Genomic DNA, 22216 nt, shown 5'->3' with positions numbered 1-22216 from the left:
GGCTCAGTAGTGTGTGTGGCCTGTACGTGCCTGTATGACCTCCCTACAACGCCTGGGCATGCTCCTGATGAGGTGGCAGATGGTCTCCTGAGGGATCTCCTCCCAGACCTGGACTAAAGCATCCGCCAACTCCTGGACAGTCTGTGGTGCAACGTGGCGTTGGTGGATGGAGCGAGACATGATGTCCCAGATGTGCTTAATTGGATTCAGGTCTGGGGAACGGGCGGGCCAGTCCATAGCATCAATGCCTTCCTCTTGCAGGAACTGCTGACACACTCCAGCCACATGAGGTCTAGCATTGTCTTGCATTAGGAGGAACCCAGGGCCAACCGCACCAGCATATGGTCTCACAAGGGGTCTGAGGATCTCATCTCGGTACCTAATGGCAGTCAGGCTACCTCTGGCGAGCACATGGAGGGCTGTGAGGCCCCCCAAAGAAATGCCACCCCACACCATGACTGACCCACCGCCAAACCGGTCATGCTGGAGGATGTTGCAGGCAGCAGAACGTTCTCCACGGCGTCTCGACTTTGTCACATGTGCTCAGTGTGAACCTGCTTTCATCTGTGAAGAGCACAGGGCGCCAGTGGCGAATTTGCCAATCTTGGTGTTCTCTGGCAAATGCCAAACGTCCTGCACGGTGTTGGGCTGTAAGCACAACCCCCACCTGTGGACGTCGGGCCCTCATACCACCCTCATGGAGTCTGTTTCTGACCGTTTGAGCAGACACATGCACATTTGTGGCCTGCTGGAGGTCATTTTGCAGGGCTCTGGCAGTGCTCCTCCTGCTCCTCCTTGCACAAAGGCGGAGGTAGCGGTCCTGCTGCTGGGTTGTTGCCCTCCTACGGCCTCCTCCACGTCTCCTGATGTACTGGCCTGTCTCCTGGTAGTGCCTCCATGCTCTGGACACTACGCTGACAGACACAGCAAACCTTCTTGCCACAGCTCGCATTGATGTGCCATCCTGGATGAGCTGCACTACCTGAGCCACTTGTGTGGGTTGTAGACTCCATCTCATGCTACCACTAGAGTGAAAGCACCGCCAGCATTCAAAAGTGACCAAAAAACATCAGCCAGGAAGCATAGGAACTGAGCAGTGGTCTGTGGTCCCCACCTGCAGAACCACTCCTTTATTGGGGGTGTCTTGCTTATTGCCTATAATTTCCACCTGTTGTCTATTCCATTTGCACAACAGCATGAGACATTTATTGTCAATCAGTGTTGCTTCCTAAGTGGACAGTTTGATTTCACAGAAGTGTGATTGACTTGGAGTTACATTGTGTTGTTTAAGTGTTCCCTTTATTTTTTTGAGCAGTGTAGATACTTTTGTACCTGTTTCCTCCAGCACCTTCACAAGGTCCTTTGCTGTTTTTCTGGGATTGATTTGCACTTTTCGCACCAAAGTACATTCATCTCTAGGACACAGAATGCGTCTCCTTCCTGAGCGGTATGGCGGCTGCATGGTCCCATGGTGTTTATACGTGCATACTATTGTTTGCACAGATGAACGTGGTACCTTCAGGCGTTTGGAAATTGCTCCCAAGGATGAACCAGACTTGTGGAGCTCTACCATGTTTTTTCTGAGGTCTTGGCTGATTTCTTTTGATTTGCCCATGATGTCAAGCAGAGGCACTGAGTTTGAAGGTAGGCCTTGAAATACATCCACAGGTACACCTCCAATTGACTCAAATTATGTCAAATAGCCTATCAGAAGCTCCCAAAGCCATGACATCATTTTCTGAAATTTTCCAAGCTGTTTAAAGGCACAGTCAACTTAGTGTATGTAAACTTTTGACCCACTGGAATTGTGATACAGTGAATTATAAGTGAAATCATCTGTCTGTAAACAATTGTTGGAAAAATGACCTGTGTCATGCACAAAGTAGATGTCTTAACTTCTTACATCTAGACGTTCCGCTAGCGGAACACCGCTCCAATATCCAATGACAGGGCGTGGCGCGAAATACAAACTCCTCGAAAATCCGAAAACTTCAATTTTTCAAACATATAACTATTTTACACCATTTTAAAGACAAGACTCTCCTTTATCTATCCACACTGTCCGATTTCAAAAAGGCTTTACAACGAAAGCAAAACATTAGATTATGTCAGGAGAGTACCCAGCCAGAAATAATAAGACACCCATTTTCAAAGCAAGCATATAGGTCACAAAAACCAAAACCACAGCTAAATGCAGCACTAACCTTTGATGATCTTCATCAGATGACACTCCTAGGACATTATGTTATACAATACATGCATGTTTTGTTCAATCAAGTTCATATTTATATCAAAAACCAGCTTTTTACATTAGCATGTGACGTTCAGAACTAGCATTCCCACCGAACACTTCCGGTGAATTTACTAAATTACTCACGATAAACGTTCACAAAAAACATAAATTATTTTAAGAATTATAGATACAGAACTCCTTCATGCAATCGCGGTGTCCGATTTTAAAATAGCTTTTCGGTGAAAGCACATTTTGCAATATTCTGAGTAGATAGCCCGGCCATCACAGGCTAGCTATTTTGACACCCACCAAGTTTGGTACTCACCAAACTCAGATTTACTATAAGAAAAATTGGATTACCTTTGCTGTTCTTCGTCAGAATGCACTCCCAGGACTTCTACTTCAATAACAAATATTGGTTTGGTTCCAAATAATCCATAGTTATATCCAAATAGCGGCGTTTTGTTTGTGCGTTCAAGACACTATCCGAAAGGTAACGAAAGGTGACGCGCCTGCGCGTATCGTGACAAAAAAATTCAAAATATTCCATTACCGTACTTCGAAGCATGTCAAACGCTGTTTAAAATCAATTTTTATGCGATTTTTCTCGTAAAATAGCGACAATATTCCGACCGGGAGTCGCTGTTTTCGTTCAAAGACTGAAAATGTAAAATGGACTCTTCACGTGCACGCGCGCTCCCGTCTCATTGTTCTCAGATCGACCACTTTCCAAATGCGCTACTGTTTTTCAGCCATGGACTGCAAAGTCATCATTCAACGTTCTGGCGCCTTCCGAGAGCCTATGGGAGCGTTACAAAGTGTCACGTTACAGCAGAGATCCTCTGTTTTCAATAAAGAGGCTAAAGAAGGCCAAGAAATGGTCAGAGAGGGCACTTCCTGTTTGGAATCTTCTCAGGTTTTGGCCTGCCATATGAGTTCTGTTATACTCACAGACACCATTCAAACAGTTTTAGAAACTTTAGGGTGTTTTCTATCCAAATCAAACAATTATATGCATATTCTAGTTTCTGGGCAGGAGTAATAAACAGATTAAATCGGGTACCTTTTTTTCCGGCCGTGAAAATACTGCCCCCAATCCATAACAGGTTAACCGACTGGCCAAAACTATAGTTTGTTAACCTGTCTGGGCTAGGGGGCAGTATTTTCACAGCCGGATAAAAAACGTACCCGATTTAATCTGGTTACTACTCCTGCCCAGAAACTAGAATATGCATATAATTACTAGATTTGGATAGAAAACTGGATAAAAAAAATTGAAGTTATAGCATTTTTGAGGTATTTGTATTTCGCGCCACGCTATACCATTGGATATTGGTGAGCTAGCGGAACGTCTGTCCCTAACAGGTTAAAAATAAATTTGTGGAGTGGTTGAAAAACGAGTATTTATGACTCCAACCTAAGCGTATGTAAACTTCCAACTTCAACTGTAAATAGTGAATAAGAGGGGACCAAGTACAGAGCCCTGGGGCACACCACTACAGACAGACAATTTAATAGACATGAGCCCATCAAACAGAGTGCACTGAGTTCTATCAGACAGATAGTTAGCAAACCATGTAACTGCATGCTCTGAAAGACCTACACTCGACAATCTCTGCCTTAGTATAGCATGATCAACTGTATCAAAAGCCTTAGAGAGATCATATATAAAAACTATTTTAGCAGTTCACTAACAAGGGTTTCAAGTATTTTCACCAGGGGTGGCAGCTTAGAGATTGGCCGAAAATTATTTAAAACAGTTGGATCTCCCCTTTTAAAAGCGGTCGGACAAATGCTGATTTGGAATTTCATTCCATTCCAGGGTTAGATTAAACAGATATGTAAGTGGTTCAGCTATGAAATCAGCTGCCAGATTTAAAAAGCAGGGATCCAAAAGATCAGGACCGGCAGGCTTTCTCTGATCTAAGGATTTCAGGGCTTTATGTACCTCCAGCACTTAGAATGGCAAAAAGCTAAAAGTTTGACCAGCTCTCACCGGTTCATCCACACAGGGTTGTACAGAGACAGAGGACACTGAATCAAACAGCCTACCAGATGATACAACTTGCTCATTGAAACAATTCAGCATTTCAGTTTTGTCAAACGCAGCAACAGAGTCCTTCAATGCACAATGCACCAGACATAGACTTAATAGCCTTCCAAAACTTTCTAGATTTAGAACAAGGCTGTAAAGTAACAAAATGTGGAACAAGTCAAGAGGTCTGAATACTTTCTGAATGCTCTGTAGTGGTGTGTGTTCTCACCCTGTCCTTGTCAAAAGCAGCCTTGGTGGCTGACTGCAGCATCTGGAGCACTAACATATCAGACAACTCCTCCTGGAAAAACTCCCCAACACATTCCCTGATAGGAGGAGAGGGGGAGGGAGGGAGGAGAGAGAGAGGGGGAGGGAGAGGGAGGAGAGGGGGAGAGGGGGAGAGGGAGGAGAGGGAGGGAGGGAGGAGAGGGAGGGAGAGGAGAGGAGAGGGAGGGGGGAGGGAGGGAGGAGGGAGGAGAGGGAGAGGGAGGAGAGGGAGAGGGAGGAGAGGGAAAGGGGGAGGGAGGAGAGGGAGAGGAGAGGGAGAGAAGGAGAGGGGGAGGGAGGAGAGGGAGGAGAGGGGGAGGGAGGAGAGGGAGGAGAGGGGGAGGGAGGAGAGGGGGGAGGGAGGAGAGGGAGGAGAGGGGGAGGGAGAAGAGGGGGAGGGAGAAGAGGGAGGGAGAGGAGGAGAGGGAGGGAGGGAGAGGAGAGGGAGGGGAGAGGAGGAGAGGGAGGGAGAGGGGGAGAGGAAGAGAGGGAGGGAGAGGGGGAGAGGAAGAGAGGGAGGGAGAGGGGGAGAGGAAGAGAGGGAGGGAGAGGAGAGGAGGAGAGGGAGGGAGAGGAGAGGGAGGAGAGGGAGGAGAGGGAGGGAGCGCAGGGGGAAGAGGAGAAGGAGAGGGAGAGGGAGGAGGGAAGAGGAGAGAGCGAGGGGTATAAAGGAGAGAGAGGAGTGGGGTAGAGAGAGGAGAGAGCGAGGGGTAGAGAGAGCGAGGGGTAGAGAGCGAGGGAGAGCGAGGCGGAGAGGGGAGCAGGGAGAGAGGGACAGGAGAGAGAAAATGAATAGACGGGCAAGCTGATGGGTTGTCCACATTGAGAGTTTGTGTGTGTGTGCACGGTCTCACATGTTGACGATGAGTGTGTCGGTGAGGTTGCCTAGCGACCAGGCGGCCTTGGAGCGGACATTGGGTGAGCGGTCGTCCAGGGCTGTCAGGATGGCGTTGGCCGTGTCTGCTACAAACATCACATCCTGTAGAGAGACATGATGTCACTTCCTGTACACTGTCAGTGGTCACTTTCCTCTACTCTAGCAGACTCATCATCATCACCACCCTGACTAGCTGAACCAGCTGGGTGTTATAAACAGACTCTAGTGGTGAGACCAGTCTACAGTGGGATGTGGCCTGTCTGGTGGTGAGACCAGTCTACAGCGGGATGTGGCCTGTCTAGTGGTGAGACCAGTCTACAATGGGATGTGGCCTGTCTGGTGGTGAGACCAGTCTACAGTGGGATGTGGCCTGTCTAGTGGTGAGACCAGTCTACAATGGGATGTGGCCTGTCTAGTGGTGAGACCAGTCTACAGTGGGATGTGGCCTGTCTAGTGGTGAGACCAGTCTACAATGGGATGTGGCCTGTCTGGTCTAGTGGTGAGACCAGTCTACAGTGGGATGTGGCCTGTCTGGTCTAGTGGTGAGACCAGTCTACAGTGAGATGTGGCCTGTCTAGTGGTGAGACCAGTCTACAATGGGATGTGGCCTGTCTAGTGGTGAGACCAGTCTACAGTGGGATGTGGCCTGTCTAGTGGTGAGACCAGTCTACAGTGGGATGTGACCTGTCTAGTGGTGAGACCAGTCTACAGTGAGATGTGGCCTGTCTGATCTAGTGGTGAGACCAGTCTACAGTGGGATCTGGCCTGTCTGATCTAGTGGTGAGACCAGTCTACAGTGGGATGTGACCTGTCTAGTGGTGAGACCAGTCTACAGTGGGATGTAGCCTGTCTGGTCTAGTGGTGAGACCAGTCTACAGTGGGATGTGGCCTGTCTAGTGGTGAGACCAGTCTACAGTGAGATGTGGCCTGTCTAGTGGTGAGACCAGTCTACAGTGGGATGTGGCCTGTCTAGTGGTGAGACCTGGCTCTGGCTCATCCGGTTTGGAGCGAGCAGTCGCACTACGCTTCACTCCACAGGTAATATTACACTTCACTACATTACAACGGTTTGATTTGTTTGATCCGAGCAATTCTTTTCTTTTCTTAGCTAGCTACATAGCCGTCTTTGTATCAAAGATAATCGTGTAGCTTAGAGTAATTATCGAAGTTAGCTATCTTCGTCCTCCTAACGTAGTCATCACTGCTAGCTAGCTAGTCAACACTGCTAGCTAGCCAACCAGCCAACTTCCACCGACTAGCTGCACTATCTATTACATTACAACGGAACGACTTGACTAGTGTAGTGTTAGTGAGCCAGCTACTTAGTTGTCTTTGCATCTAAGATAATTGTGTAGTTTAGAGTAATTATTAGTAAGTAGCCAGCCGCGACGCCAGACGTAGTCAACACACCTAGTCATCATTAATCCACTGCTAGCTAGCTAGCCAACAGCTAGCCAACCGTTACCGACTAGCAGCGCTGTAGATACCAATACTTTTACAACGGAACGATTTGACTAGTGCAGTGTTGGCTAGCTAGCTACATAGTTGTCTTTGTCATAGCTTGATAATTGTGTAGTTTAGTAATTACCGAGGTTAGCTAGCCAGCTATTGCCGTCCCCCGCGACGCCATTTTTCCTAACCCAGCCAACTAGTAACACTGTAGAAACTAAAATACATTACAAAGGAACGTCCTGATTAGTGTTATGTTAGCTAGCTACAAAGTTGCTTTTGTATCATGACAAGGTGTAGTACTGAAACTATCGAGGTCACCTAGCCAGCTACACGGTCAAACAAAGTCAACAACGCAGCCACTGCTAGCTAGCCTACTCCACCAGCCAGCAGTACTGTATCATTTTCGTCATTTCAGTCAATAGATTTTCTGCAACGTAAGCTTAACTTTCTGAACATTCGAGACGTGTAGTCCACTTGTCATTCCAATCTCCTTTGCATTAGCGTAGCCTCTTCTGTAGCTTGTCAACTATGTGTCTGTCGATCCCGGTTCTCTCCACTCTGCACAGGCCATACAAATGCTTCACACCGCGTGGCCGCTGCCACTCTAACCTGGTGGTCCCAGCGCGCACGACCCACGTGGAGTTCCAGGTCTCCGGCAGCCTCTGGAACTGCCGGTCTGCGGCCAACAAGGCTGAGTTCATCTCAGCCTATGCTACCCTCCAGTCCCTAGACTTCCTGGCGCTGACGGAAACATGGATCACCACAGATAACACTGCTACTCCTACTGCTCTCTCCTCGTCTGGCCACGTGTTCTCGCATACCCCTAGAGCATCGAGCCAGCGGGGTGGTGGCACTGGAATCCTCATCTCTCCCAAGTGGACATTCTCTCTTTCTCCCCTAACCAATCTGTCTATCTCCTCATTTGAATTCCATGCTGTCACAGTTACCAGCCCTTTCAAGCTTAACATCCTCATCATTTATCGCCCTCCAGGTTCCCTTGGAGAGTTCATCAATGAGCTTGACGCCTTGATAAGTTCCTTCCCTGAGGATGGCTCACCTCTCACAGTTCTGGGTGACTTTAACCTCCCCACGTCTACCTTCGACTCATTCCTCTCTGCCTCCTTCTTTCCACTCCTCTCCTCTTTTGACCTCACCCTCTCACCTTCCCCCCCTACTCACAAGGCAGGCAATACGCTTGACCTCATCTTTACTAGATGCTGTTCTTCCACTAATCTCATTGCAACTCCTCTCCAAGTCTCCGACCACTACCTTGTATCCTTTTCCCTCTCGCTCTCATCAAAAACTTCTCACTCTGCCCCTACTCGGATGGTATTGCGCCGTCCCAACCTTCGCTCTCTCTCTCCTGCTACTCTCTCCTCTTCCATCCTATCATCTCTTCCCTCTGCTCAAACCTTCTCCAACCTATCTCCTGATTTTGCCTCCTCAACCCTCCTCTCCTCCCTCTCTGCATCCTTTGATTTTCTCTGTCCCCTATCCTCCAGGCCGGCTCGGTCCTCCCCTCCTGCTCCGTGGCTCGACGACTCACTGCGAGCTCACAGAACAGGGCTCCGGGCAGCCGAGCGGAAATGGAGGAAAACTCGCCTCCCTGCGGACCTCGCATCCTTTCACTCCCTCCTCTCTACATTTTCCTCTTCTGTCTCTGCTGCTAAAGCCACTTTCTACCACTCTAAATTCCAAGCATCTGCCTCTAACCCTAGGAAGCTTTTTGCTACCTTCTCCTCCCTCCTGAATCCTCCTCCCCCTCCCCCCCCCCCCCCCCCCCCCTCCTCCCTCACTGCGGATGACTTCGTCAACCATTTTGAAAAGAAGGTTGACGACATCCGATCCTCGTTTGCTAAGTCAAGCGACACCGCTGGTCCTGCTCACACTGCCCTACCCTGTGCTTTGACCTCTTTCTCCCCTCTCTCTCCAGATGAAATCTCGCGTCTTGTGACGGCCGGCCGCCCAACAACCTGCCCACTTGACCCTATCCCCTCCTCTCTTCTCCAGACCATTTCCGGAGACCTTCTCCCCTACCTCACCTCGCTCATCAACTCATCCTTGACCGCTGGCTACGTCCCTTCCGTCTTCAAGAGAGCGAGAGTTGCACCCCTTCTGAAAAAACCTACACTCGATCCCTCCGATGTCAACAACTACAGACCAGTATCCCTTCTTTCTTTTCTCTCCAAAACTCTTGAACGTGCCGTCCTTGGCCAGCTCTCCTGCTATCTCTCTCAGAACGACCTTCTTGATCCTAATCAGTCAGGTTTCAAGACTGGGCATTCAACTGAGACTGCTCTTCTCTGTGTCACGGAGGCTCTCCGCACTGCTAAAGCTAACTCTCTCTCCTCTGCTCTCATCCTTCTAGACCTATCTGCTGCCTTTGATACTGTGAACCATCAGATCCTCCTCTCCACCCTCTCCGAGCTGGGCATCTCCGGCGCGGCCCACGCTTGGATTGCGTCCTACCTGACAGGTCGCTCCTACCAGGTGGCGTGGCGAGAAGCTGTCTCCGCACCACGTGCTCTCACCACTGGTGTCCCCCAGGGCTCTGTTCTAGGCCCTCTCCTATTCTCGCTATACACCAAGTCACTTGGCTCTGTCATATCCTCACACGGTCTCTCCTATCATTGCTACGCAGACGACACACAATTAATCTTCTCCTTTCCCCCTTCTGACAACCAGGTGGCGAATCGCATCTCTGCATGTCTGGCAGACATATCAGTGTGGATGACGGATCACCACCTCAAGCTGAACCTCGGCAAGACGGAGCTGCTCTTCCTCCCGGGGAAGGACTGCCCGTTCCATGATCTCGCCATCACGGTTGACAACTCCCTAGTGTCCTCCTCCCAGAGTGCTAAGAACCTTGGCGTGATCCTGGACAACACCCTGTCGTTCTCCACTAACATCAAGGCGGTGACCCGATCCTGTAGGTTCATGCTCTACAACATTCGCAGAGTACGACCCTGCCTCACACAGGAAGCGGCGCAGGTCCTAATCCAGGCACTTGTCATCTCCCGTCTGGATTACTGCAACTCGCTGTTGGCTGGGCTCCCTGCCTGTGCCATCAAACCCCTACAACTCATCCAGAACGCCGCAGCCCGTCTGGTGTTCAACCTTCCCAAGTTCTCTCACGTCACCCCGCTCCTCCGCTCTCTCCACTGGCTTCCAGTTGAAGCTCGCATCCGCTACAAGACCATGGTGCTTGCCTACGGAGCTGTGAGGGGAACGGCACCTCCGTACCTTCAGACTCTGATCAGGCCCTACACCCAAACAAGGGCACTGCGTTCATCCACCTCTGGCCTGCTCGCCTCCCTACCCCTGAGGAAGCACAGTTCCCGCTCAGCCCAGTCAAAACTGTTCGCCGCTCTGGCACCCCAATGGTGGAACAATCTCCCTCACGATGCCAGGACAGCGGAGTCAATCACCACCTTCCGGAGACACCTGAAACCCCACCTCTTTAAGGAATACCTGGGATAGGATAAAGTAATCCTTCTAACCCCCCCCCCTTTAAAGGATTTAGCTGCACTATTGTAAAGTGTTTGTTCTACTGGATATTATAGGTGAATGCACCAATTTGTAAGTCGCTCTGGATAAGAGCGTCTGCTAAATGACTTAAATGTAAAATGTAAATGTAGTGGTGAGACCAGTCTACAGTGGGATGTGGCCTGTCTAGTGGTGAGACCAGTCTACAGTGGGATGTGGCCTGTCTAGTGGTGAGACCAGTCTACAGTGGGATGTGGCCTGTCTGGTGGTGAGACCAGTCTACAGTGGGATGTGGCCTGTCTAGTGGTGAGACCAGTCTACAGTGGGATGTGGCCAGTCTAGTGGTGAGACCAGTCTACAGTGGGATGTGGCCTGTCTGGTCTAGTGGTGAGACCAGTCTACAGTGGGATGTGGCCTGTCTGGTCTAGTGGTGAGACCAGTCTACAGTGGGATGTGGCCTGTCTGGTCTAGTGGTGAGACCAGTCTACAGTGGGATGTGGCCTGTCTAGTGGTGAGACCAGTCTACAGTGGCACCATAGCTTTGATTCCAGTGTGCATGTACCTCTCGTAGACACGGGAACAGAATGTAGACTCCCAGAGCTCTGACTGCAGCAGCCTTCACCAGAGAGTTATCACTGTAGGTCAACCCCAACAATACTGTTACACACAGAACCTGGCTCTTCTCCTAGACAGAGAGACAGAGAGACAGAGACAGAGAGAGAAAGAAAGAAAGAAAGAAAGAAAGAGAGAAAGAGAGAGACAGACAGGCAGCGAGAGACAGACAGGCAGCGAGAGACAGACAGGCAGCGAGAGAAAGACAGGCAGCGAGAGAAAGACAGGCAGCGAGAGAAAGACAGGCAGCGAGAGAAAGACAGGCAGCGAGAGAAAGACAGGCAGCGAGAGAAAGACAGGCAGCGAGAGAAAGACAGGCAGCGAGAGAAAGACAGGCAGCGAGAGAGACAGAAAGAGACACAGAAAGAGAGTGCGAGAGAGACAGAAAGAGAGAGAGCGTGAGAAAGAGAGACAGCGAGAGACAGAGAGAGACAGAAAGAGACAAAAAGAGAGAGAGACAGAGAGACAAAGAGGTAATTAAAATACAAAAAATATCAAAATGTTTAGCTACACCTGAATTCAAGTCCAAATTCAAGTTTGCAATTTAAAGCACTTCAAACCCAAGAGCTGAGCCCAGAAACAAGCCCTCTCAGTCAGCTGGTGTTGGGACTAATGTTTACAATATTGAAAGAAAAAGAAATCTCAAAGCCGACTAAATTGCTATCTGGCCCTAAACAGAGAATATGAATTGGCTGATTACCTCTACTCTGTCAGAGATACGAAGCAGAGACAGAGACTTACCAAGTACAGGCTGACAGAGAGAGACAGATCCTTACCAAGTACAGGCAGACAGAGAGAGACGGGTCCTTACCAAGTACAGGCTGACAGAGAGGGACAGAGACTTACAGTGGGGGGGGAAAGTATTTGATCCCCTGCTAATTTTGTACGTTTGCCCACTTACAAAGAAATGATCAGTCTATAACTTTAATGGTAGGTTTATTTGAACAGTGAGAGACAGAATAACAACAAAAATGTACAGAAAAACGCTTGTCAAAAATGTTATAAATTGATTTGTATTTTAATGAGGGAAATAAGTATTTGACCCCCTCTCAATCAGAAAGATTTCTGGCTCCCAGGTGTCTTTTATACAGGTAACGAGCTGAGATTAGGAGCACACTCTTAAAGGGAGTGCTCCTAATCTCAGCTTGTTACCTGTATAAAAGACACCTGTCCACAGAAGCAATCAATCAATCAATCAGATTCCAAACTCTCCACCATGGCCAAGACCAAAGAGCTCTCCAAGGATGTCAGGGACAAGATTGTAGACCTACACAAGGCTGGAATGGGCTACAAGACCATCGCCAAGTAGCTTGGTGAGAAGGTGACAACAGTTGGTGCGATTATTCGCAAATGGAGGAAACAAAAGAACTGTCAATCTCCCTCGGCCTGGGGCTCCATGCAAGATCTCACCTCGTGGAGTTGCAATGATCATGAGAACGGTGAGGAATCAGCCCAGAACTACACGGGAGGATCTTGTCAATGATCTCAAGGCAGATGGGACCATGGTCACCAAGAAAACAATTGGTAACACACTACGCTGTGAAGGACTGAAATCCTGCAGCGCCTGCAAGGTCCCCCTGCTCAAGAATACATATACATGCCCGTCTGAAGTTTGCCAATGAACATCTGAATGATTCAGAGGACAACTGGTGAAAGTGTTGTGGTTAGATGAGACCAAAATGGAGCTCTTTGACATCAACTCAACTCGCCGTGTTTGGAGGAGGAGGAATGCTGCCTATGACCCCAAGAACACCATCTCCAACGTCAAACATGGAGGTGGAAACATTATGCTTTGGGGGTGTTTTTCTGCTAAGGGGACAGGACAACTTCACCGCATCAAAGGGACGATGGACGGGGCCATGTACCGTCAAATCTTGGGTGAGAACCTCCTTCCCTCAGGCAGGGCATTGAAAATGCGTCGTGGATGGGTATTCCAGCATGACAGTGACCCAAAACACACGGCCAAGGCAACAAAGGAGTGGCTCAAGAAGAAGCACATTAAGGTCCTCGAGTGGCCTAGCCAGTCTCCAGACCTTAATCCCATAGAAAATATGTGGAGGGAGCTGAAGGTTCGAGTTGCCAAACGTCAGCCTCGAAACCTTAATGACTTGGAGAAGATCTGCAAAGAAATCCCTCCTGAGATGTGTGCAAACCTGGTGGCCAACTACAAGAAATGTCTGACCTCTGATTGCCAACAAGGGCTTTGCCACCAAGTATTAAGTCATGTTTTGCAGAGGGGTCAAATACTTATTTCCCTCATTAAAATGCAAATCATTTTATAACATTTTTGACATGCGTTTTTCTGGATATTTTTGTTGTTATTCTGTCTCTCACTGTTCAAATAAACCTACCATTAAAATTATAGACTGATCATTTCTTTGTCAGTGGGCAAACGTACAAAATCAGTAGGGGATCAAATACTTTTTCCCCCCACTGTACCAAGTACAGGCTGACAGAGAGAGACAGAGACTTACCAAGTACAGGCTGAGTGACCACCAATTGGCAATAGAAACCGGCAGACATAAAAAGACATGGCTACCCAAAGAGGAGCGTGTATGTGGTCACTGCACGACAGGGGAGGTAGAGACAGAGATGCACTTTCTCCTTTACTGTGATAAATATTCCTCACCAAAAGATTCATTATTCACAAAAATGAACACATTTATTACAAATGTTAACTTGTTAAATCCAGAGGAAAAACAAATACTCATGGCGAAGGAGCAATGGCTCCTCTTGCAGCCAAATATATCTATTTGCCTGCCACAGCCTGAGGGACACTGAATAAGCAGGTAGCCTAGTGGTTAGAGCTTAGGGGGGGGGGGGGGGGCAGGTAGCCTAGTGGTTAGAGTGTAGGGGGGGCAGGTAGCCTAGTGGTTAGAGTGGAGGGGCGGCAGGTAGCCTAGTGGTTAGAGTGTAGGGGGGGCAGGTAGCCTAGTGGTTAGAGTGTAGGGGGGGCAGGTAGCCTAGTGGTTAGAGTGTAGGGGGGGGCAGGTAGCCTAGTGGTTAGAGTGTAGGGGGGGGCAGGTAGCCTAGTGGTTAGAGTGTAGGGGCGGCAGGTAGCCTAGTGGTTAGAGTGTAGGGGGGGCAGGTAGCCTAGTGGTTAGAGTGTAGGGGGGGCAGGTAGCCTAGTGGTTAGAGTGTAGGGGGGGCAGGTAGCCTAGTGGTTAGAGTGTAGGGGGGGGCAGGTAGCCTAGTGGTTAGAGTGTAGGGGGGGGCAGGTAGCCTAGTGGTTAGAGTGTAGGGGGGGCAGGTAGCCTAGTGGTTAGAGTGTAGGGGGGGGCAGGTAGCCTAGTGGTTAGAGTGTAGGGGGGGCAGGTACCCTAGTGGTTAGAGTGTAGGGGGGGCAGGTAGCCTAGTGGTTAGAGTGTAGGGGGGGGGGGCAGGTAGCCTAGTGGTTAGAGTGTAGGGGGGGGCAGGTAGCCTAGTGGTTAGAGTGTAGGGGGGGCAGGTAGCCTAGTGGTTAGAGTGTAAGGGGGGGCAGGTAGCCTAGTGGTTAGAGTGTAGGGGGGGCAGGTAGCCTAGTGGTTAGAGTGTAGGGGGGGGCAGGTAGCCTAGTGGTTAGAGTGTAGGGGGGGCAGGTAGACTAGTGGTTAGAGTGTAGGGGGGGCAGGTACCCTAGTGGTTAGAGTGTAGGGACTGCAGGTAGCCTAGTGGTTAGAGTGTAGGGACTGCAGGTAGCCTAGTGGTTAGAGTGTAGGGGGGCAGGTAGCCTAGTGGTTAGAGTGTAGGGGGGGCAGGTAGCCTAGTGGTTAGAGTGTAGAGGAGGCAGGTAGCCTAGTGGTTAGAGTGTAGGGGGGGGTAGGTAGCCTAGTGGTTAGAGTGAAGGGGGGGGTAGGTAGCCTAGTGGTTAGAGTGTAGGGGGGGTAGGTACCCTAGTGGTTAGAGTGTAGGGGGGGCAGGTAGCCTAGTGGTTAGAGTGTAGGGGGGGCAGGTAGCCTAGTGGTTAGAGTGTAGGGGGGGGGCAGGTACCCTAGTGGTTAGAGTGGGGGGGGGGGGGGGGCAGGTAGCCTAGTGGTTAGAGTGTAGGGGGGGCAGGTACCCTAGTGGTTAGAGTGTAGGGGGGGGCAGGTACCCTAGTGGTTAGAGTGTAGGGGGGGTAGGTACCCTAGTGGTTAGAGTGTAGGGGGGGGGCCGGTACCCTAGTGGTTAGAGTGTAGGGGGGCAGGTAGCCTAGTGGTTAGAGTGTAGGGGGGGCAGGTACCCTAGTGGTTAGAGTGTAGGGGGGGGGGCAGGTAGCCTAGTGGTTAGAGTGTAGGGGGGGGGCAGGTAGCCTAGTGGTTAGAGTGTAGGGTGGGGGGCAGGTACCCTAGTGGTTAGAGTGGAGGGGGGGCAGGTAGCCTAGTGGTTAGAGTGTAGGGGGGGGGCAGGTACCCTAGTGGTTAGAGTGTAGGGGGGGGCAGGTACCCTAGTGGTTAGAGTGGAGGGGGGGCAGGTAGCCTAGTGGTTAGAGTGTAGGGGGGGCAGGTAGCCTAGTGGTTAGAGTGTAGGGGGGGCAGGTAGCCTAGTGGTTAGAGTGTAGGGGGGGCAGGTAGCCTAGTGGTTAGAGTGTAGGGGGGGTAGGTACCCTAGTGGTTAGAGTGTAGGGGGGGCAGGTAGCCTAGTGGTTAGAGTGTAGGGACTGCAGGTAGCCTAGTGGTTAGAGTGTAGGGACTGCAGGTAGCCTAGTGGTTAGAGTGTAGGGGGGGGGCAGGTACCCTAGTGGTTAGAGTGTAGGGGGGGGCAGGTACCCTAGTGGTTAGAGTGTAGGGGGGGGGCAGGTACCCTAGTGGTTAGAGTGTAGGGGGGGCAGGTAGCCTAGTGGTTAGAGTGTAGGGGGGGCAGGTAGCCTAGTGGTTAGAGTGTAGGGGGGGTAGGTACCCTAGTGGTTAGAGTGTAGGGGGGGCAGGTAGCCTAGTGGTTAGAGTGTAGAGGTGGCAGGTAGCCTAGTGGTTAGAGTGGAGGGGGGGTAGGTAGCCTAGTGGTTAGAGTGTAGGGGGGGCAGGTAGCCTAGTGGTTAGAGTGTAGGGGGGGCAGGTAGCCTAGTGGTTAGAGTGTAGGGGGGGGCAGGTAGCCTAGTGGTTAGAGTGTAGGGGGGGCAGGTAGCCTAGTGGTTAGAGTGTAGGGGGGGCAGGTACCCGAGTGGTTAGAGTGTAGGGGGGGTAGGTACCCTAGTGGTTAGAGTGTAGGGGGGGTAGGTACCCTAGTGGTTAGAGTGTAGGGGGGGCAGGTACCCTAGTGGTTAGAGTGTAGGGGGGGCAGGTACCCTAGTGGTTAGAGTGTAGGGGGGGCAGGTACCCTAGTGGTTAGAGTGTAGGGGGGGCAGGTACCCTAGTGGTTAGAGTGTAGGGGGGCAGGGTAGGTACCTACAGGTAGCTGTGTGACGTAGAGGTCGACCGATTATGATTTTTCGACGCCGATACCGATTATTGGTGGACCATAAAAGGCCGATACCAATTAATCGGACGAAAATTAGTTCGCAACGAGCCAGGCGGCCCAAAGTGCTGCATATACCCTGATTGCGTGCAATGAATGCAAAATGACACAATTTCACCTGGTTAATATTGCCTGCTAACCTGGATTTCTTTTAGCTAAATATGCAGGTTTAAAAATATATACTTCTGTGTATTGATTTTAAGAAAGGCATTGATGTTTATGGTTAGGTACATTGGTGCAACGACTGTGCTTTTTTCGCAAATGCGCTTTTGTTAAATCATCCCCCGTTTGGCGAAGTTGGCTGTCTTTGTTAGGAAGAAATGGTCTTCACACAGTTTGCAACGAGCCAGGCAGCCCAAACTGCTGCATATACCCTGACTGTTGCACAGAACGCAAGAGAAGTGACACAATTTCCCCAGTTAAAAGAAATTCATGTTAGCAGGCAATATTAACTAAATATGCAGGTTTAAAAAAATCAATACACAAGTATATATTTAAGAAAGACATTGAGGTTTATGGTTAGGTACACGTCGGAGCAAAGACAGTCCTTTTTCACGAATACGCACCACATCGATTATATGCAAAGCAGGACAGGCTAGATAAACTAGTAATATCATCAACCATGTGTAGTTAACTAGTGATTATGATTGATTGATTGTTTGTTTTTTATAAGATACGTTTAGTGCTAGCTAGCAACTTACCTTGGCAATGTAAAGCAGGTGGTTAGAGCGTTGGGCTAGTTAACGTAAGGTTGCATCCCCAAGCTGACAAGGTACAAATCTGTCGTTCTGCCCCTGAACAAGGCAGTTAACCCACCGTTCCTAGGCCGACATTGTAAATAATAATGTGTTCTTAACTGACTTGCCTAGTTAAAAAAAGGTTAAAAAAAACAACATTTAAAAATTACTTTTTTTTTTTAAAAAAATCGGCCAAATCGGCGCCCAAAAATACCAATTTCCAATTGTTATGAAAACTTGAAAATCGGCCCTAATTAATCGGCCATTCCAATTAATCGGTCGACCTCTAGTGTGAAGGCCTGTGGCAGGAGGATAGAGGGTACCTACAGGGAGCTGTGTGAAGGCCTGTGGCAGGAGGATAGAGGGTACCTACAGGGAGCTGTGTGAAGGCCTGTGGCAGGAGGATAGAGGGTACCTACAGGGAGCTGTGTGAAGGCCTGTGGCAGGAGGATAGAGGGTACCTACAGGGAGCTGTGTGAAGGCCTGTGGCAGGAGGATAGAGGATACCTACAGGGAGCTGTGTGAAGGCCTGTGGCAGGAGGATAGAGGGTACCTACAGGGAGCTGTGTGAAGGCCTGAGGCAGGAGGATAGAGGGTACCTACAGGGAGCTGTGTGAAGGCCTGTGGCAGGAGGATAGAGGATACCTACAGGGAGCTGTGTGAAGGCCTGTGGCAGGAGGATAGAGGGTACCTACAGGGAGCTGTGTGAAGGCCTGTGGCAGGAGGATATTGGGTACCTACAGGGAGCTGTGTGAAGGCCTGTGGCAGGAGGATAGAGGATACCTACAGGGAGCTGTGTGAAGGCCTGAGGGTACCTACAGGGAGCTGTGTGAAGGCCTGAGGCAGGATAGAGGACAGGGTGTCACAGGCGCTGGTCTGGAGAGTTGGATGCTGATGACTCTGAAGGGCTCCGTTCAACGGACCACTCAATACATCCACCCAGAACTGGACCACCTGCAACACAGACAGACAGACAGACAGACAGACAGACAGACAGACAGACAGACAGACAGACAGACAGACAGACAGACAGAGAGACAGACAGACAGACAGAGAGACAGAGAGACAGAGAGACAGAGACAGACATGATGCATGTTATGGTAAAGTAGTGTGTAATAATTACATTTACATTACAATTTATTAATTTAGCAGACGCTCTTATCCAGAGCGACTTACAGTAGTGAATGCATACATTTCATACATTTTTTTTCCCGTACTGGTCCCCCGTGGGAATCGAACCCACAACCCTGGCGTTGCAAACACCATGCTCTACCAACTGAGCCACACGGGACCGATGTATTATTATAATGTATTATTATATTGTATGTGATTGGACAGACAGCAGCTACTCTTCCTGGGGTTTATTATGGATCCCCATTAGTTCCTGCCAAGGCAGCAGCTACTCTTCCTGGGGTTTATTATGGATCCCCATTAGTTCCTGGCAAGGCAGCAGCTACTCTTCCTGGGGTTTATTATGGATCCCCATTAGTTCCTGTCAAGGCAGCAGCTACTCTTCCTGGGGTTTATTATGGATCCCCATTAGTTCCTGCCAAGGCAGCAGCTACTCTTCCTGGGGTTTATTATGGATCCCCATTAGTTCCTGCCAAGGCAGCGGCTACTCTTCCTGGGGTTTATTATGGATCCCCATTAGTTCCTGCCAAGGCAGCAGCTACTCTTCCTGGGGTTTATTATGGATCCCCATTAGTTCCTGCCAAGGCAGCAGCTACTCTTCCTGGGGTTTATTATGGATCCCCATTAGTTCCTGCCAAAGCAGCAGCTACTCTTCCTGGGGTTTATTATGGATCCCCATTAGTTCCTGCCAAGGCAGCGGCTACTCTTCCTGGGGTTTATTATGGATCCCCATTAGTTCCTGCCAAGGCAGCAGCTACTCTTCCTGGGGTTTATTATGGATCCCCATTAGTTATAATGGCCCTACCTACACCTGGTAAACAGGTGTCTCCATAATGACATGTTAAATAGTCCTACCTACACCTGGTAAACAGGTGACTCCATAATGACATGTTAAATAGCCCTACCTACACCTGGTAAACAGGTGTCTCCATAATGACATGTTAAATAGCCCTACCTACACCTGGTAAACAGGTGACTCCATAATGACATGTTAAATAGCCCTACCTTCACCTGGTAAACAGGTGTCATAATGACATGTTAAATAGCCCTACCTACATAATGACATGTTAAATAGCCCTACCTACACCTGTGTCATAATGACATGTTAAATAGTCCTACCTACACCTGGTAAACAGGTGTCTCCATAATGACATGTTAAATAGTCCTACCTACACCTGGTAAACAGGTGACTCCATAATGACATGTTAAATAGCCCTACCTACACCTGGTAAACAGGTGACTCCATAATGACATGTTAAATAGCCCTACCTTCACCTGGTAAACAGGTGTCATAATGACATGTTAAATAGCCCTACCTACAATGACATGTTAAATAGCCCTACCTACACCTGTGTCATAATGACATGTTAAATAGTCCTACCTACACCTGGTAAACAGGTGACTCCATAATGACATGTTAAATAGCCCTACCTACACCTGGTAAACAGGTGTCTCCATAATGACATGTTAAATAGCCCTACCTACACCTGGTAAACAGGTGTCATAATGACATGTTAAATAGCCCTACCTACACCTGTGTCATAATGACATGTTAAATAGCCCTACCTACATGTCTCCATAATGACATGTTAAAATAGCCCTACCTACACCTGGTAAACAGGTGACTCTATAATGACATGTTAAATAGTCCTACCTACACCTGGTAAACAGGTGACTCCATAATGACATGTTAAATAGCCCTACCTACACCTGGTAAACAGGTGTCATAATGACATGTTAAATAGTCCTACCTACACCTGGTAAACAGGTGACTCCATAATGACATGTTAAATAGTCCTACCTACACCTGGTAAACAGGTGTCATAATGACATGTTAAATAGCCCTACCTACACCTGTGTCTCCATAATGACATGTTAAATAGTCCTACCTACATGTCTCCATAATGACATGTTAAATAGCCCTACCTACACCTGGTAAACAGGTGTCATAATGACATGTTAAATAGTCCTACCTACACCTGTGTCTCCATACTGACATGTTAAATAGTCCTACCTACACCTGGTAAACAGTTGCCATGATGCGACATTGTTTTCAAATTAGCCCAATTTTGCAGGACTCAAGAAAACCGCAGACATGGCAACTGGATTATATTGGAGAGGGTTCCAATAAAAGAAAACCGTAGACATGGCAACCTTGCCCTCTGTGTTCTGTTAGACAGGTAACTCTTCATCCACATCATAGCAGGGGGTGTAAAGCCATTATAGCAGGGGGTGTAAAGCCATTATAGCAGGGGGTGTAATTCATAACACATGTTTTTCCAGCAGCAGACTATGATCCATAATGTCAAAAGCTGTCAAAAGCTGCACTGAAATCTAACAAGACAGCCCCCACAATCATTTTATCATAAATTTGCTCTCAGCCAATCATTTGTGTAAGTGCTCATCAGTCATTTGTGTAAGTGCTGTGCTTGTTGAATGTCCTTCCCTATAAGCGTGCTGAAAGTCTGATAGCATTGTATCTGGTCAAATGAAGGGTTGGTAACAGGCTGATTGGTCAGCTATTTGAGCCAGTAAATGGTGCTTTGCTATTCTTGGGTAGTGAAATTACTTTCTTCCCTCCAGACCTGAGGGAACTGGCAGACAGACAGGTGTGGCAGACAGACAGGTGCGGCAGACAGACAGGTGCGGCAGACAGACAGGTGCGGCAGAGGGCCAGACAGACACAAAGGTGTACCTGTGGGATGGGGACCCTGCAGCTCTCTGACTGGCTGCTCTCTGGTCTGTACTGTTGGATGATACCTGTCCCCAGCTCCTCTAGCAACTACGGCGAGAGATGGTATGTTTGTCTCGTCATTCCACATCAATATGTTAAACAAACTGCACATTGGTGTGTGTGTGTGTGTGTGTGTGTCACCTTGGCGCCGTGTAGTTGAATGGAGGGGTCTGTCTCTCGGAGGCAGCGGGCGCTCACCTGCCCCAGCTCACAGAGACATACCTGGCACAGAGGGAAGTAACCACGCACCAGGTGGGCTAGCACCTAACACACACACACACACACACACACACACACACACACACACACACACACACACACACACACACACACACACACACAGAGTTTCCATTAGCCGGTAAATGCATGCTTTCAGCCATTCAAAAAAATGAAAAGCCAATAAAATAAAATTGTTCGAAGAAATAATACAAAATTATGCTTTTTATTCAGTGGTTGTTAATATTCTTCAAAGATAATACATCATCAAGCTGCTGAAACATTACTGCCAGTTTCTATTCTAACCACAGCCCCGACTGCCAGTTTCTATTCTAACCACAGCCCCGACTGTCAGTTTCTATTCTAACCACAGCCCCGACTGTCAGTTTCTATTCTAACCACAGCCCCGACTGCCAGTTTCTATTCTAACCACAGCCCCGACTGCCAGTTTCTAACCACAGCCCCGACTGCCAGTTTCTAACCACAGCCCCGACTGCCAGTTTCTAACCACAGCCCCGACTGTCAGTTTCTATTCTAATCCACAGCCCCGACTGTCAGTTTCTATTCTAATCCACAGCCCCGACTGTCAGTTTCTATTCTAATCCACAGCCCCGACTGTCAGTTTCTATTCTAATCCACAGCCCCGACTGTCAGTTTCTATTCTAACCACAGCCCCGACTGTCAGTTTCTATTCTAACCACAGCCCCAACTGCCAGTTTCTATTCTAACCACAGCCCCAACTGCCAGTTTCTATTCTAACCACAGCCCCGACTGCCAGTTTCTATTCTAACCACAGCCCCGACTGCCAGTTTATTCTAACCACAGCCCCGACTGTCAGTTTCTATTCTAACCACAGCCCCGACTGTCAGTTTCTATTCTAACCACAGCCCCGACTGCCAGTTTCTATTCTAACCACAGCCCCGACTGCCAGTTTCTATTCTAACCACAGCCCCGACTGTCAGTTTCTATTCTAACCACAGCCCCGACTGTCAGTTTCTATTCTAACCACAGCCCCGACTGTCAG

At 49.1% G+C, this 22216-nt stretch overlaps 1 protein-coding gene across 1 annotated transcript in view; it reads right to left on the bottom strand.

Annotated features, from left to right (window-relative positions):
* heatr6 (HEAT repeat containing 6) overlaps positions 1-22216 on the bottom strand; it is a gene marked incomplete at its 3' end in the record, with an annotated part of 54281 nt that overhangs the window by 5108 nt on the left and 26957 nt on the right. Inside the window, exons 13-18 of the mRNA XM_029701838.1 lie at positions 21118-21240; positions 20938-21024; positions 17931-18065; positions 10913-11035; positions 5390-5514; positions 4498-4594 (exon numbers count right to left, since the gene is read on the bottom strand). Of these exons, the coding sequence (XP_029557698.1) occupies positions 4498-4594; positions 5390-5514; positions 10913-11035; positions 17931-18065; positions 20938-21024; positions 21118-21240 (690 nt within the window). The remainder of the gene's footprint in view (positions 1-4497; positions 4595-5389; positions 5515-10912; positions 11036-17930; positions 18066-20937; positions 21025-21117; positions 21241-22216) is intronic.

Source organism: Salmo trutta, chromosome 19 (genome assembly GCF_901001165.1).
Source record: "Salmo trutta chromosome 19, fSalTru1.1, whole genome shotgun sequence".
Classification (NCBI taxonomy): Eukaryota; Metazoa; Chordata; class Actinopteri; order Salmoniformes; family Salmonidae; genus Salmo; species Salmo trutta.
The sequence above is the reverse complement of the archived record's forward strand: the minus strand, read 5'-3'. Positions and strand labels throughout refer to the sequence as shown.